The 16,004-nt window shown below is 27.1% G+C and overlaps 1 protein-coding gene across 2 annotated transcripts; it reads left to right on the plus strand.

The window, feature by feature from the left end:
* Nucleotides 1-230: 230 nt before the first annotated feature.
* On the plus strand, nucleotides 231-14,107 carry LOC100215215 (zinc finger MIZ domain-containing protein 1). Of its 2 annotated transcripts, none has more exons than XM_065814082.1 (16): nucleotides 231-631; nucleotides 3,223-3,404; nucleotides 3,529-3,574; nucleotides 5,229-5,288; nucleotides 5,485-5,605; nucleotides 5,726-6,495; nucleotides 8,754-9,198; nucleotides 10,661-10,806; nucleotides 10,987-11,128; nucleotides 11,573-11,783; nucleotides 11,867-11,972; nucleotides 12,046-12,271; nucleotides 12,814-12,882; nucleotides 12,988-13,346; nucleotides 13,422-13,633; nucleotides 13,712-14,107. In XM_065814082.1, the coding sequence occupies exons 1-16, from the start codon at nucleotides 493-495 to the stop codon at nucleotides 13,838-13,840; spliced, it is 3,363 nt and encodes a 1,120-aa protein (XP_065670154.1). In that variant the 5' UTR covers nucleotides 231-492; the 3' UTR covers nucleotides 13,841-14,107. The 2 variants fall into 2 exon arrangements, with proteins under 2 accessions (XP_065670154.1, XP_065670155.1); XM_065814083.1 differs by having other exon boundaries at nucleotides 13,425-13,633.
* Nucleotides 14,108-16,004: the final 1,897 nt, after the last annotated feature.

Here is a 16,004-nt window from a genome sequence, read left to right on the forward strand (position 1 = left end):
CTTGAAAGATTACAAGATTTGACACTAAAAAATTTAAAAGATAAAGTAGAGATTTTAGTATTGTCAAATTCAATATCAAATAGATATTAAATAAGGTACTAGAATTACTCAGCACAATTAGGATTACTATTTAAAAAGTGAATAACTTTATTAATAAAAATATATTATTTATTTTTGATCCATAGAACCTGTGTTATATTTAAATAATTTTAGCTATCTTCTCACATTGTAGCAAAAATAATATAGTTAAAATAAAAATATGATAATTTTACTATCCTGGGTTTCCATCAAAGTATCTTACGCAAGAGGTTGTAGATTCTGTGGCTTTAATAGTAACAAATGCACTTTATAGATCCAATGCTTTTGGCAATATTCTATGCATGAGTTGTTTGTGTTATTATTTAAAAGTTTTTATTTATACATTACAAAAAAATTTATTAAAAACAATTTTTTAATACACTGAATATTTTGCTAGAATAGTAATGATAAATAATGATTAATGATTATATTGGAACCATGGATGGCTTTGACTTTTGTAATGAAAACTTTGGTGGAAATATGTCTGGGTTCAATAACCCTATGCCTCCTCAAATTCCTGTTGGACCACCCTTGCAGCAAGCATTAATACCAGGTATTTTTTTTATTATTAAGCTGATTATTAAGCATGTTGAATATTTCATATATTAAATTACTGTCCAAGGGAGTGAAAATGAGCATCAATGTGTGTTGATTCATGATGAAACAATACACACAGTATAGCAATATACTGTTTTATTTTAATTATCGTTCTTTTGATTTTGGTTGCCCACATGATTTTTTTACCTGTCTTTTCTCTATCATATAAAAACAGCAAAAGTTGCTGTACTTTGATGGCATTCAAGATATTTATTAAGCAATCTCTCAAGATTGCATTTCAAAACATCATAAAAGTTAATAAGTGTGTTTAAGTACATTTTGTTTTGATTAAGTCATAATTTAATATGGTTAGAGTTATGTGACTACATGCACAGTGTGACAAATGCAGCTTCCAGTAAAGCGGTCTCACTTATGATTGAGGCATTTACAATGATCTCGATATTATAAACAATAACTTCATATGCAGGTTGTGTGCGTCATTTCAAGGCAGTGATGATTGATGTTCTGACTCAGAAACCTTTTATAAAAAAATTAGTTTTAATTTATTTTTTGAGGTTTTTTTATTTTTTTTGCTTCTTGTTCTTATTATTGGTACAGATAATATGAACAAGGCAAATTTTCTTTAAACAAGCTGGATTTTTTTTTTTGGGGTGTGTGTGTGTGTGCGTATTTAAGAGATTTATTCAATTAGGAGGTGGGTCTAAGGAAATATCTAGAGCAAGTTTAATTTACTTATATCTAAGATTGTAAATATTTGAAAAGTGGCATTATAGAAAAAATAATCAACCTCTGCAAAAAGACATTAAAACAAAACAATGTTATAAAATCAACAATTTTAAAACTATTTTGCTTAAATTTGTTTTACAGATAAAGAGCATATAGTCTATATAGTTTTCCAGTATTTACTGCTGTTATAATTTAACAAAAATAGTGATGAATAAAAAATGATTTTTTAAATCAGTGTTTTTAAAAAAATAACTTCAATTAGCTTTTATTTAAGTGTTAAGACTGAAGGTAATGATAAACAAATATATTTAATAATTAAAAATGTTATTTTTTGTATTTGTCACACACTCGACAAAATAAGTCAATGCAAAAGATTTCAGTTTATTTATAGCTTTTTAAAACAGCTATAATTTTCAAAAGTTGATGTCAATTGTTTTAAGATTTTTATTCCAAAAAATTATTTTGGAATTAAATTAGAAGAATTAAATTAAAATTTTTTAAATTCTAATAATTCTTGTTAGAATAAAAAAGAAAATTGTTATAATCTTTGTTAATGAATATTTTTTCTTTTAAAAATTATAAGCTATTTTAAAATAAAAAAATGATAGTTTGCTATCAATCCGTCAATGCGGTATTGGTATAGTGTTAGTCTTGCCTCATAAGCGAGAAGTTCCAAGTTTGATCCCCACCACGTCCCTGGTAGTACCATGCTAAACTTGTTTCTCCCTGCAGCCGCCTTTTTTGTCAAGGTTTGTGTTTCAGAGTAACTAGAGTAGAGAGAGGGTTGTAACCACAGCTAAATTAGCCTTCTTTACTGTAGTAGCTTTCTTGGTCTTAGAAAGGTGAATTAACATATAGGGTGTGTGATATTTTGTAACAAATTAGGGTAGGAGAGAGGGGTTCTAAAAAGTTGTTTTATTGTGTGGCATATATATTATTGTTGAAATTGAAAGAAGTAAATTTTTTAATAAAATTTTTTAAAGTATTTAAACAATGACAAATATAAAATAAAAGTAGACATTTTTTTTGTTTGTTTGTTTTGTATTTATATTTATTTGTATTTACACAAAAATGCCTTATTAATTTTATTATTTAACAATTTGATTTATTATTTTAAAAACATTTATTAAAATTCATTATAATATAAAATAATTTATAGTTACATAATATGTCACCATGATAAAAATTAAGAGGTAAAAATGAGTTATTAAGAGTTTATTAAAAATTAAGAGGTAAAAATGAGTACAAAAATTAAGTATTTTAAAATCAAATAAAAATTATTAAAATCAAATTAAATTGGATTTTTATTTGATTTTAAAAATCAATTTGTGCATTTTGTAGTTAGTTTTTAGCATTTTTTAAAAATAAAACTATGTTTCCAAAGATATTACAGATAGATAAAAATTAAAATCTAAACACAGTTAAAAACCTCAATTTGTTAAGCAGCATCACATTATTAGCTTATTTTATAAGTTTGCTGTCTGTATAATGCCTTAGTTTACTTATTAAGTTATTATTGACTTAATTTTTCTTTGCACCATATTGTTTGCTTATATTTTCCATCATATTGTTTGCTTAAATTTAGCATGGTCCTAAATTTTGTTGTTTCATATTTTATTTTGAGTATTGTATCTATAATTGATTTAAAGTTTATTATTTCAATTTCTTTAAACATTTTTATTATTTTAACTACTGAATATAGATTTTTGTTGTTGATTTTTTACCAATTTAAAACTAATTAAATTTAAATTTGTTGGCCAAAATTTAAAATAGATAAAGATTTTTATTTACTCGTCTTCAATTTTCAAACTTTTTTTTCATGTCATTATAATTTAAACATATCTCATCAATTGTGTTTAGATAACATGCAAATAAGCATGGAGCAACATATTCAACAAACCAATGAAAGATTACAGTGTATTCGAAGAGACTTGAATAATATAAGTACATTTCAGGGTGCTGCAAGAGAATTGTTAGACTGGTGTGGAGATGCTCGTGCATTCCAACCTTCTTACGAGCAAAATTTAATGGCTTGTTTAACGGTATTTATTTTTTAAAAACTAGTAAAAATGTTGCTAAGGAAAAATTGATACTTTTAACATAATCAAATATACACATACTATAATTTTGAATATTCTTAAATACATTTGATCATAACATGTTTAGGTAGTAAACAAAGTTGCTTCTATGCAAGGCTATGATCTCGATTTAGGTATTTTTGTTTTGCTTTTTTTTATTACTTTTTTGTATTACTTATTTTTTACTTATGTTTATGATTTTAAGATTTATTTTAGACCTCAATTTAAATTTATTTTTATTTTAATCATGTTAATTTAAAAAAGTTTAATTTAAGTTTTTTTGTTCCTAAGCTATTATTTTTGTGAACTTAGTTTGTTTAATTTAAAAGTTTTTTAATGACTGTTTTATATTTTGTACTATTCATGTACTCGATTAAAAAAGTCAGAATATATATAAAGAGTTACATATCTCTTAGGGGGGTTTTCTATAACTATTTTGTAACTTTAGCACAAAAATTTTCGGTGAAAGAAAAGCAAGTTGCATCATATGCAACTTGTTTCTCTTTCACCGTGTATGTCTTGTGCATTTTGAACCAAAAACATAAATAGTAAATTTTTAGAATGTTTAATTCATAATTATAGGAGCGATGATTTCTTTGTATAATGGAAAGGGCATATCTACCTAAAATGTTGTAGACTTTATTTTCTTTGCATAATGTCATTCTTCTAATTAAGATTTTTTTCAAATATTACTCCTAAAATTTCAATTTAATTTATTCTCTTTATGTTAATTATTACCAATGATCAACTGAGGAAGTTGAAGTTGCAAGTTATCAAAGTTAAATCGTTTTATAAACGAAATGAAGATAGCTATTATATTTTAATGGAAAAAGAATATACTTTTTTAATCTTTATAAAAAAATTATTAAATTTTAGGTAAGTTTCAATTGTAATAAAACGTTCTTCCTTGCTTCTGTTAGTATTTTTTGTGGTAGAGAGTTTTTAACTGTTTTTTATGTAACTTCCCTTTTTTTTTTAATTTTTCCAAAACTTTTTTTATACTTTTAATGTTTAGTTTTATTGCTAAAAAAAATTTTTTTGTATAGTTTTTGTTTCTTTTAGGAAGATATAATAAGATCTTTTACACAGATAAGAGATTTTTCATGTTGTATAGAAAATAAGTGAATAAATAGGTTCTATATGTTATTTGCATACTTGTATTCGGTTAAGAGTTTCCAATTTATTTATAGCAAAAGTTTGTGAAACTTTAGAATATATTGGTAATTGATTTGTCTTGTGTATGTTATGAAAGAATTACTATCATAACAAGTTAAACTATTGGTTGTTAATTAAAATGTTTATATGTTTGGTTGTTTTGAAAATGTTTGGTGATGTTGGTAATATTCATTCTAGATGTTTTTCAAATTAATCAAGATTACCATTAGTTGGTCTGTATAATGTATAGAGCAGTTATAAATACATTTTTTACTGCTTTTTTTTAAAATAATTTCACCCAAGAAAGACTCGCTATCTGCATTATTTGTTTTACACATGAAACTATTTTAAAATTTAAAGACAAAATTTTGACAAATACTATGACAATGATTATTAAGGTTACTAGAAGTTTTCCTCAAAATTAAAAAAGATTTCCTCTCAACAATCTTTTCAAAAAACCTTTCAACAGCCCTAAAAGCAACTAGAAACTTAATTGAAATGAAAATGAATTTGATTTTTGAATAATTTATAAAAAGAAAAATTAATCTTTCCTCAACAAACTCATAAATAAGACTTTCATAAAAATATGATGTAGTTAATAATAAAAGTAATAAAAATAGTATTTAATTACAGGATACAGACTCCTTGCTATATGTGCAGCACATAGAGAAAAACTTTCAAGGAAGTCTGCAGGCAAGTTATATATGGATAGTGTTTTAAAAATTTATATGGCAAGTTATTGATTGAGCAATTTTATAGTAATCTTTTAAAGTATTTTTTAAATTTTTTATGGGTTGTATTCATTGGTTTCATTATCAATTTTGAAGTGTAAAAATTAAAAATTCACTTATTCAAAAAATAATTATTAATTAAAATAATATTATTTTAGGAATCTTGTCATGCTGGTGTGAAGAGTTAGGAAGACTTCTGTTATTGAGACACCAAAGAAAGTCTGATGTAAAAACTTTTGCAAATTCTTTAAAAAATATATCTACTCCATTGCCTCATGGGTAATTTATATTTTAAATTCAATATTTGTTTATCTTATTTTATTTATTTTTTTTTATAAATAAAATATAAAAAGTTTAGATCTGGATATAAATTTTTTTATATAAAGTAATCTAATTTAGAGACAACACAATTATTTGGCAAGGAAATAACCCCCAACCTAATCTCTCAGTTTCTGTATCTTCTGTTTGGGGTGTTTCTTCACCCACAAATGCTAATTCAATGATCTCAATGCAGCAGTCTAATCCAAATGGGATGCCACAAGGAAATATTGCAGGCATAAATCAGGGAATGAATCAACAGTATGATATGAGTATGCAACCAAATATGAAGCAATTCTCAAATCAAGGTTATAATCCTGAAATGCAAAATATTCAAAACTTTCAACAAGGTAACATGAATTTTAATCAAAATAAACCTCCCAATAATCAACAAAATATATATCAACAATATCCACAAAATCAAAATAATTCGAACTGTCCTCTACCTGCTGCAGCTGCAGCTGCTGCTGCTGTTGCAGCAGCTGCTGCTACTGCTACCGCTACTGCAACAGCAACTGCAACTGCTTTTCATATGCAAGAACAAACTGATCAAATGAATAACAATGGTGATTATATAGATACTCAGCAATATCAGGTTCATGGACAAACTCAGTTTCAAGCAAGAGGTGGTATTAATTCTGGAATAAATAGACAAAATTATAATAGACAGCCTATGGGTTCTTACATGGGAGGATCAAATATGGGAGGATCAAATATGGGAGCACCAAATATGGGAGCACCAAATATGGGAGCTGTTAACATGGGAGGACCAAATATGGGGTACATGACAGTATCATCAAATTTAGCACAACAAAGGAATCTCTATGGATTGCAACAGCATCAAATGGGAGGTAAAAACTTTTTAATTTATATAATATATATTATATATATATATATATATATATATATATATATATATATATATATATATATATATATATATATATATATATATATATATATATATATATATATATATATATATATATATATATATATTAGAGAGCAATAGATTTTTTGGTGTTGCTTAAAGTTGCGTTTGGTATCAATACACAACTTTCATGTCCTGAAAAGTTGCATGTTGATACCAGTAATAATAATTTTAAATTAGAGAATGATAGGTTTAAAGGTTTAAACAATTTTTATGCTTTTATATTTTCTCACCAGGAAAAAAAAAAACTTTTGAAACATGATCTACATAAATTCTATTGAGTTAAATAGAATTTGTTTAGAATTCGATAGGTTTTCTCTAAAATGTCCAATAATTTGTACAGAATCGCTATAGAACTGCTTTTTTACATATATTTATTTAAAAAAAAATTTTTATAGCAATTTATATAGAAATTCTATACAACTTTATAAAATTTCTATAGGCTATATGTTTCAAAGGTTTATAGAAATTCTATAGAATATTTTTTGCTGGGTCTTTAATTCTAGTGCATTGAATATGTTTTAAACTAGTACTGAATACTGTTTACTACTGAATACTCTTTAGTACTGACTACTGTTTACTACTGAATACTTCAAATTTCATATTTCTTAGTGTATATAGATATACATTTGGTAACATTTTTTCCTTACCTATGGTTTTTCCACGCACAAAAGACAAAAAGGATTTCATTTCAACCCCAACCCTTGCTTGACATAGCAGCACTCCTTTGCATGTTCCCTCTATTTAGTCAGTCAATGTATATGCTAAAGCCCTTGGCAACTCTCTATTTTAGTACATTAGATTGCTGATCAGTATATGCATTATATATATATATATATATACACACACACACACACACACACACACACACACACACACACACACACACACACACACACACACTTATACATACATACATACATACATACAGTAGTGGTCAAGTTTATAAACAGCAAAAAAAAATTTAAGTTTTTTTGTTATAATTTTTTGTCTTTTTACTGCAAATAAAAGTTCTTACTAATTGTTCCTCTAATTTGACTACATAGAATAATTCATTCAAAAAAGTAATAACTTGATAAACAAATGAATGAATTTTTTTATATTTTTTCATAACAGAAAATAAGTATAATGTTAAATAGCCTTGAGATTTTAATACTGCTTGACATTATTGAGGCATTGAGTCAACTAAAATAATAAGAATCTTATTAGTAAGAACAAAAATGCCTTGTAATCTTGAGACATTTTGTCTGCAAGTGGCTTACAGTTGTCAACATTGTCTTCAATCAAAAAGACAAAATGCGGAAGCATTTTGCCTTTTCCTTGTGGCAGCATAACATAAATATAAATATGCATTATAATCCATTTGATTATATCTGAATATACATTCCAATTCATTACGCATTCAATGCAATGAAGTGGATAAAATCATAACTGAAAAATCCCTAAACCATTACATCGCCACCACCATGTTTAACTGTAGGCATTTGATACTTGGGAGCAAATCCATTATTTGGATACAGGGATACGGAGTCCCAAAAAGGACTCTGGATTTGAATGTTACAAAAAGATTACTCCTTCCTAGTTTTTGGTATCCAGGAGCTCTTATAATATAAAAAACACTTATGAACTTCTATTGGTAAAAAAAATTAAGGCTTTTAGGTTAGAGGAACAATTAATTTTTTGAACCCTTAAGCATAATGGCAGCAAGGACTCTGGAACTCAGGGTTTAAAAACAATATGTTTCAAGTCATTAAGCTTCATGAGTTTTTTTATATGGTAAATCATAAGTCAATCAACATGTTCAGAGCTTCTGGAGACCAGGAAAAAATAGAGATATAAAACTGGAGTCCCTTTGGGACTCCGCATTCCTATTTGGATAACATCACCACTAAACATGCTAAATTTTGATTTGTCATTGATATACTTTAGGTCAATTTTTTTAGTCCAATCCAAATGATCTTTTGCAAATTTCATTTGGGCTAAGTGATTCTTTAATAATATTTATGGTTTGTAGTAATTTTTGGCCTTCATATATGCATGCATATAGTTGATACATTATTTATATTTTGTTGTTTATTTGTTTTGCATTTGTTATTATTATGTTACTATTTGTTTTATGTTTTGTAGTTAATATATTATGTATATTATTGATTATTTTCTAAATTTAAATCATTTAAGGAAATTTAAATGCTCAAATGGTTGCCTCACCTCAAAGTAACATGATGAGATACCCAGTTTCTCAGATGAAAAGATCTCCTTCAATGATGGGAAGTTACAATCAATCTATTATAGGAAATAGTCCTATGACCCCTGATACCACATCTCCTCAATTTGGTCCTTTTGTTCCTGGAGTAGTAAAAAATCCGCCTTTTTCTCCACAGTATCAGACACAAGGTTATAATGCATTTGGTCATGGAGCAAATATGATTAGTATGGGAATGGGTAACTCAATGACTGGCAATATGGGAATTCCACCTCAGTATAACAGTATAAACAACATGAATGTAATGTCCAATATAATAGGACAGCAACCATCAGATTCAATTCAATCTGTTGTGAGGCGAACTAGGCCCAGTACTTTGCAATATCCTCCTGTATCTGCTGCTCATTCTCCTAACAATAGGTATGTTTAAATCAAAATAACATTTTAAAATTTTGATAAAGTTTCTTTAAAAACATGCTTTATATATAAATTTTTAAGCAAATATACGTTCTCTTTTTTTTTGTTTTTTTTGTTTGTTTTCCTATTTAAACATACTTTGGGGAAAAGTTATAAAAGATTCTGTAGGTTATGCAGGCTTGGACAGGAATGACATGCGATTGAACGCTACTGCTGACCATGCGAATGATTTTTTTTGTTGACAACTTGACCATGACTGCTTAGATGTTTTGATGATTTAAACATTTCAGAAATACGCTGAAAAAAGAATGCTAAGCTAAACTTAAACTACGAAAAAAAATTCCTTACGATAAAGAAAAAATAAAACTAAAAATACTCAAACTCTAAGCAAAAATGACTTTCTGTTATGATTTTGATTGCGTTTGAAATAAATTACTTTAAAATTTATCTTTTAAAACATTTTATTAAAGTTATGCAATAAGTTTTTACAAGTCACTTTACTAATGATTAATGATTAAAATTAATGGTTATTCGATAAATGAACAAATTTTATTTAAATTATTGAAATGAAAAAAATATAATATTTTAAAATTGTATAAGCATTTTTTCCAAAAAATTGTTTAAAAAATAATAGTCTTTTTAAAATAGTATTTAAAATCATTACATTGCAATGGGAAGATTTAATTTAATTTATTCATAATTTAAAGTAACTTAAAAATAATCTTTTAAAAGATTTTTAAAAAGACATAAAAAAGATGTTTCAAAGGTTTAAATTTATCATTAAAAATACATGCCTACATTAAAAAAATTTAAGTATAACATTTTTTTGTTAATATACACAACTTAAACAATCATTATATTTAATTTTGTATTTTATTTAAAGTCATTGTGTAAAAAAAAACTTTTTGAAAAGATCAACCATTAAAAGTTATTCATAATGTAACGATTTTTTTATTACATTTAAATTGTTAAGATATTAAAACAGTTGTGGTCAAATTGTAAAGAAAAAAAGTTATAAGAGTGGTCAGTTACAGCACGCGATAGCACGCAATACCTTTTTAAGTCTGGTTATGGCTTCTTTAATCAGGGCTATGGGGCTTAGTCCCCTTCCATCTAAAATAAAGTCTTATCAAGTTTTAAAATTTTAAGTTACTAATTTTGAATTAAAAACGATAACAAAGATTAAAAAGATTGGCTAAAAAAACAAAGTTAGAATATCTTTCCAACTTTTACTTTTAAATGTTGAAGTTAAATATTTAGAAGGCTTAACCTCCACCAATGATGTTTTAAACTAATGATGTCTTAATGATGATTTTCTTAACTAGTTTAAACTAAAAATAAATAATTCTATAAATACATAGTTCAGTACACCTGTTTATCCATCAGATCCAATAGGATCTTGTATGATTTTTTCCCAAAGGAAATTACCAATTATTGTAATGTTGTGTTGTTGATTTCATATAAGATTTATGACAATATGTGATTCAACTACTGGCAACCCTGAAGATATCAAGCCTCAAAACATTGGTCCTATGTATCCTGTAAAAAATGTTTTAACTCCTAACTCTAATAATACACCTATGAGTCCAGCAGATATCAAACCTATTATTAGTACGATCATTATTATGTATATTATTGATTTTTTTATTTACTTTTGATTTTTCTATATACAATATTTTTTATATATATATATATATATATATATATATATATATATATATATATATATATATATATATATATATATATATATATATATATATATATATATATATATATATAAATGTTTAGAAACAGATAAAGATTGCTTACGATTAACATTCAATGTAGCAAATGGCAGTGTTTTGCAACCTTTTCGTCTTCAACATAATCTTGCTGTAAGCAACCATGCTTTTTTCATGAAACCACAGATCTACCAAACTCTAATGAGCAGGTAATGTTTAGTTCAAGTTATAGAATAAATTTTTATTTTTTCATAACCAAGGTCGTCTAATGTGTAGTAACATATAGATCATATTGGTTATTAAGATCTTTAACTTAATATCATTTTACTTTTTTTAATGACTATTTTTCAAGTTATATTTGATGACGTGTTTTATTGATGACACGTTTTATTGTTATAATCACAAGTTGAAGTTTTGATTTCTTGTAAAATAATTTCTTGCCAACAACTAAAAATTTTATTTTATTTTTAAACCTTTTCTCAAGCGACTTTCATTCATTTTTTGATACAATCTTCTTTAAAGAAAAATTGTTCAGCATTTTTATTTAATGATTTGTGTTGTATGGTATCACATTTTTTATCCACTGATAGTTTAATATCTTTTTGCAGATTTTTTAAAGAAAGTTTATGAATCATACATTTGTTGTTTTACAGGCCAGATTTGGAACTGCAGTTTAAGTGTTATCACCATGATGACAAAGCCATGACAACCAATTGGCCAAATAGTGTTAGTGTGAGTGTTAATAATATTCCCTTGACACTTGAAAGAGGAGAAAGCAAAAGTTCGCACAGACCATTACTCCTTAAAAATGTTTGTAAAGCTGGAAGAAATACGATACAAATAAATGTGATGGTCTGCTGTTGTGTAAGTTAGAATATTTTAATCAACTGTTCTTTTAAAATTTATAAGTTGTTTTTTAACATTTATTTAATCTTTAATTTTATTAGTCACATCTTTTTGTTTTGCAACTTGTTCATCGCCCATCAGTCAACTCTGTACTGCAAGGACTTCTAAAGAAAAGGTTGTTACCGGCTGAGCACTGTCTTAAAAAAAGTGAGTAATCTTAAAAGTTTCATACTATATGATGTTTTGCTTGCAGTCTTGCTTTTCATTTTTTATTTTTTAGTTAAATACAATTTCAAAACTTCAGCAGCTAATGGGACAACAGTTTCAAGTGATGAGGATGGTGTTGAACAAACTGCAATCAAAGTGTCTTTAAAATGTCGTATAACTTATCAGAAAATTAATATTCCTGCACGTGGTCAGGAGTGTAAACATATACAATGTTTTGATCTTGAAACATACTTAAAACTAAATGTAGATAAAGTAAATTGGAAGTGTCCAGTATGCAAGTAAGTTTAATTGTTGTTTGTCTGTATATGTGAGACTTTTTTTATAATTTGACTGAGGGTTGGAAATGCAGAATGCGTTCTTTTTGAAACAAAAATTATAGCAAGATTTTCATTTTTTAATGTATTTTTATCTTTTTATGAAAACATGTAGTTGGCATTCTAAACTGGTAAAAATATACCATGATTTCTTGAAACATATTTTTATCTCTTAAAAAATATGTTTCAAGAAATACCAGGTTAAGATCAACAGCTTTGGACAGTTTTGAGTGACAGTTTTTTAATTTATAATATATACACACACGCACGCATTTTTATAAAGTTTTTGCGAGTTGATAAATTGTTTCGTTGACGTAATATTTTTATAATAGTGAAATAAAAATATTTAATCTGAGTTTTTTAAAGTAATAGTAATAAAGGTAAAAATCTTGCTGACAAAATATTGAATTTCCATCAATTCAAAATTTGTTTCACATATTATTTATATTATAAATTTATGCCTGAAATAAGAATTTTTATAAAAATAAAAAAAATATTTTTTATAGCAAAAGTGCAGTTTTGGAAGGTTTAGAAGTTGACCAATATCTATGGCAAATTATAACCACCTTGACTAAGTATGTTTGAGTTATACCATATTTATAATGTAACAATGTTTTTTAGTTCAAGTTTAAAGTCTATTTAAAATTAATTTAAATCTGATCTTCAATAATATTTTAAAGGACAGACGTGGAAGAGGTTACAATTGATTCAAGTGGTTCTTGGAAACCTGTATCTATAAAACAAGAAATAAAACAGGAAGAAGATACATCCTGTTCAAGTGGGCCTCCTCCGAAGAGAATGAAATCAGTTGATTCTGCAATGCCGTCTCCAATGTCTATGACTAATCCTTCTACTCCATCTTATAAACCATCGACGCCGGCAACATGTGCAACAGTTGGACCGAGGACGCCCCAAAATCTTCCAACAAGCTCGACACCTAATAACGATAAATTTGCATTACCTTCGCCATCTCAGCCTCAATTATTACGACAACAAAGTCAAACTGCTATTTCTGGAGCTTGTCACTTGTCTCCTCCAGGTAATGACACTATGTAATTATAAAAACTTCGTAAATTTTTTTATTTTTGTAATTTTCATTGTGAATACTATTCAGCAGGTCCGCCTACGCTAATGCGTTCACCAGAAAATCTTCGCCCCTCCTCTTCGTTAACGGCAACATTCAATAGTGTTACTACTTCTGCACCCGCAAAGCCATCGAACTCCGCTCAAGAATGGCGTAGTCCTGAAGATATAGGTCTCGATTCTATATTCCCCACCCCAGAAGAAAGTGAGACGCCTGGGGACGATGAAGAAGAAGGGCTTGATGTATGTATACACATTGTGATTTATTTAATTTCGTATTATCTCTGTTTTGCATATAATTATAAACTTTTGTATTTTCAGGTTCTTCCTGACATGGACCATGACCTACTGCTTTCTTATCTTCCTGACATACCTTCAGAGGATTTGATACTAAGCATGCTTGATGGAATTGGTTCAGATAACACTAATATGAGAGTTCCGGATTACTAAATATGTTTTTAGTTTTAATTAAAAAAGATTTTTATCTTTTAAAAGATATCAACCTATCGAGCTATCGTGGTCATCAAGATCATTGAGCTATTTTAGTATAAATATTATTCTTTTTATTACGAACAACGTAAATATTTGCACTACAAATGTTTAGTATGCGCAAGCGCAATGATAATATTGGGTGATGTGTTGTTATGTTAACGTTGCTGTTTTGTATATTATGTTGAAAAGGTGTATAAAAAGTTGCAAGATATTCTTGTTATAGTTTTTGAACTCTTTTTTATTTTGCTTTGGCAAGTTTGATGAAACAAGTAACAAAATTCAAAGGCTGAAACACAAATATCTTTTATCAGATATTATTTAATGTCACAAAAGTAATCGAGGTGTTTTTTGACACGTTTAGGACAAGCAACATTCGAATTTGAACTTTTAATAGCCATTTTTTTGTAAGAATCAGAGAAATTCCTGAAGCTATGGAAGTAACTCCCTCCAAATTACTTGAATTTTTTATATTGATTAGATTTATATCGATTAGATTATAGAGAAATCCTGTTGGGGGAGAAAAAAGATTTTTGAAAATGTTTTAACTCAGAATCCGGGTAGAAAACTTTAAAATTTTTTAAAAATTTAGTTTTGACATATCTTATTTTTTTGGCTACTTACATATTGATCGGGCAAAAATTCATTTTTAAGCTGCATGTAAACCTGTTCAAGGCTCATTCTGTTTCCTATTTCTTCACGAATAAAGTATATAGTAAACCTGTTCAAGGCTCATTCTGTTTCCTATTTCTTCACGAATAAAGTATATACAGCTGCTTATTGTCGATTTGAAAATTTAAAAACACTTTGAACTAGGAATACCCAACCTTGCGATACGAAAATGTTCATACAATTTGTCTTCTGCATAAACATTGTTAGAGAATGAAGAAATCAAAATATTTAGTTATAAAGTAATTTTCTTCTTCTGAAAAAACGATCTGCAAACTCTATTTAAGGATGTTAGTGATATTGAATGTATTTTTGAATAGCATGTGTTTTAACTCAGCATTGCGTTTAAACGATAAAGTACAACTCGTTTTAGTGCAAAATCCTAATGAACAATATGTCCCTTGTCAAAAAGTTTTATAGGATATTCTATAAAAAAGATACAGGACATACCTACAAAAAATTGGAACAAATTTCTATAGGATAATGCAATTAAATATTACCTATAGGAATTTCTTTAGGATAGGATTCCTCTAAAATCCTGTTCCAAAACCTTTTAGGAGTTTTATCCTATAAAACACCGAATGAACAATATAGTTTTATATTTACAGAAATCCTTATCAATTGAGTAGGAAATCTGTACACATAAAACTATAAGATATCAATACCTTATAGTTTTATATGTACAGGAATCCTATTCAATCTTGTTTGAAATCTTATCGGATTGCCGTTTGCAGTTGTCAAAGGAAAATTTATAGGAATGTCGTCTAGGGTATTCCTACATACATTATCTTTTAGTTCTTAATTTAATTAAAACCAATGAATTAAATTCACACAAAAAAGAAAGAAAAAGAACAACAGAATATTGATTAAGTCAGCGAGCAAATATTGTTATTAAATGTATAATTTATTATTGTTATTAACATAATATTCTCTATCAACAACAGTTTTCTCAAAAACATCAATGCTTCGTTTTGCAAGTTTTCTTTCATTATTGTACTTTGCAGTACACGATTTTTTTTGTATAAGCAACTCGTTTATAAGCAACTGAACTCGATGTGAAAAAATATTAAGCAACTTCAGTTCTATACAAATGTTAACATAAGCTACTCATAAATTTCACATAAAAATCAAAGCACTCAAAAAGTTCCTTTATTTATTGTCAAATACTATTTTTATGTTGGATATAAAACATAGCTTTATGTAGTTTATACAATTGCCGTACACGTTTTTTTGAGAAATGAAAACGTTCGATTTTGCGTTCGAATCAATTTTTTTCTCTGCAATGTAATGACTTCTTTTAGTTAAACGATTTCAAAAGATAGTAATCACAGTAGTGTTGTTGTTGACAACGCTGTTAAGATCATGAGTAAGAGAAAGCAGACAAATTTGTTCAACTTTGGTTATACCAAAAAGATTTGTCATCGTGGTGAGTTGGAAAATGTAGTGCCGAAGGAAA

This window comes from Hydra vulgaris, chromosome 12 (assembly GCF_038396675.1).
Source record: "Hydra vulgaris chromosome 12, alternate assembly HydraT2T_AEP".
NCBI classification, from domain to species: domain Eukaryota; kingdom Metazoa; phylum Cnidaria; class Hydrozoa; order Anthoathecata; family Hydridae; genus Hydra; species Hydra vulgaris.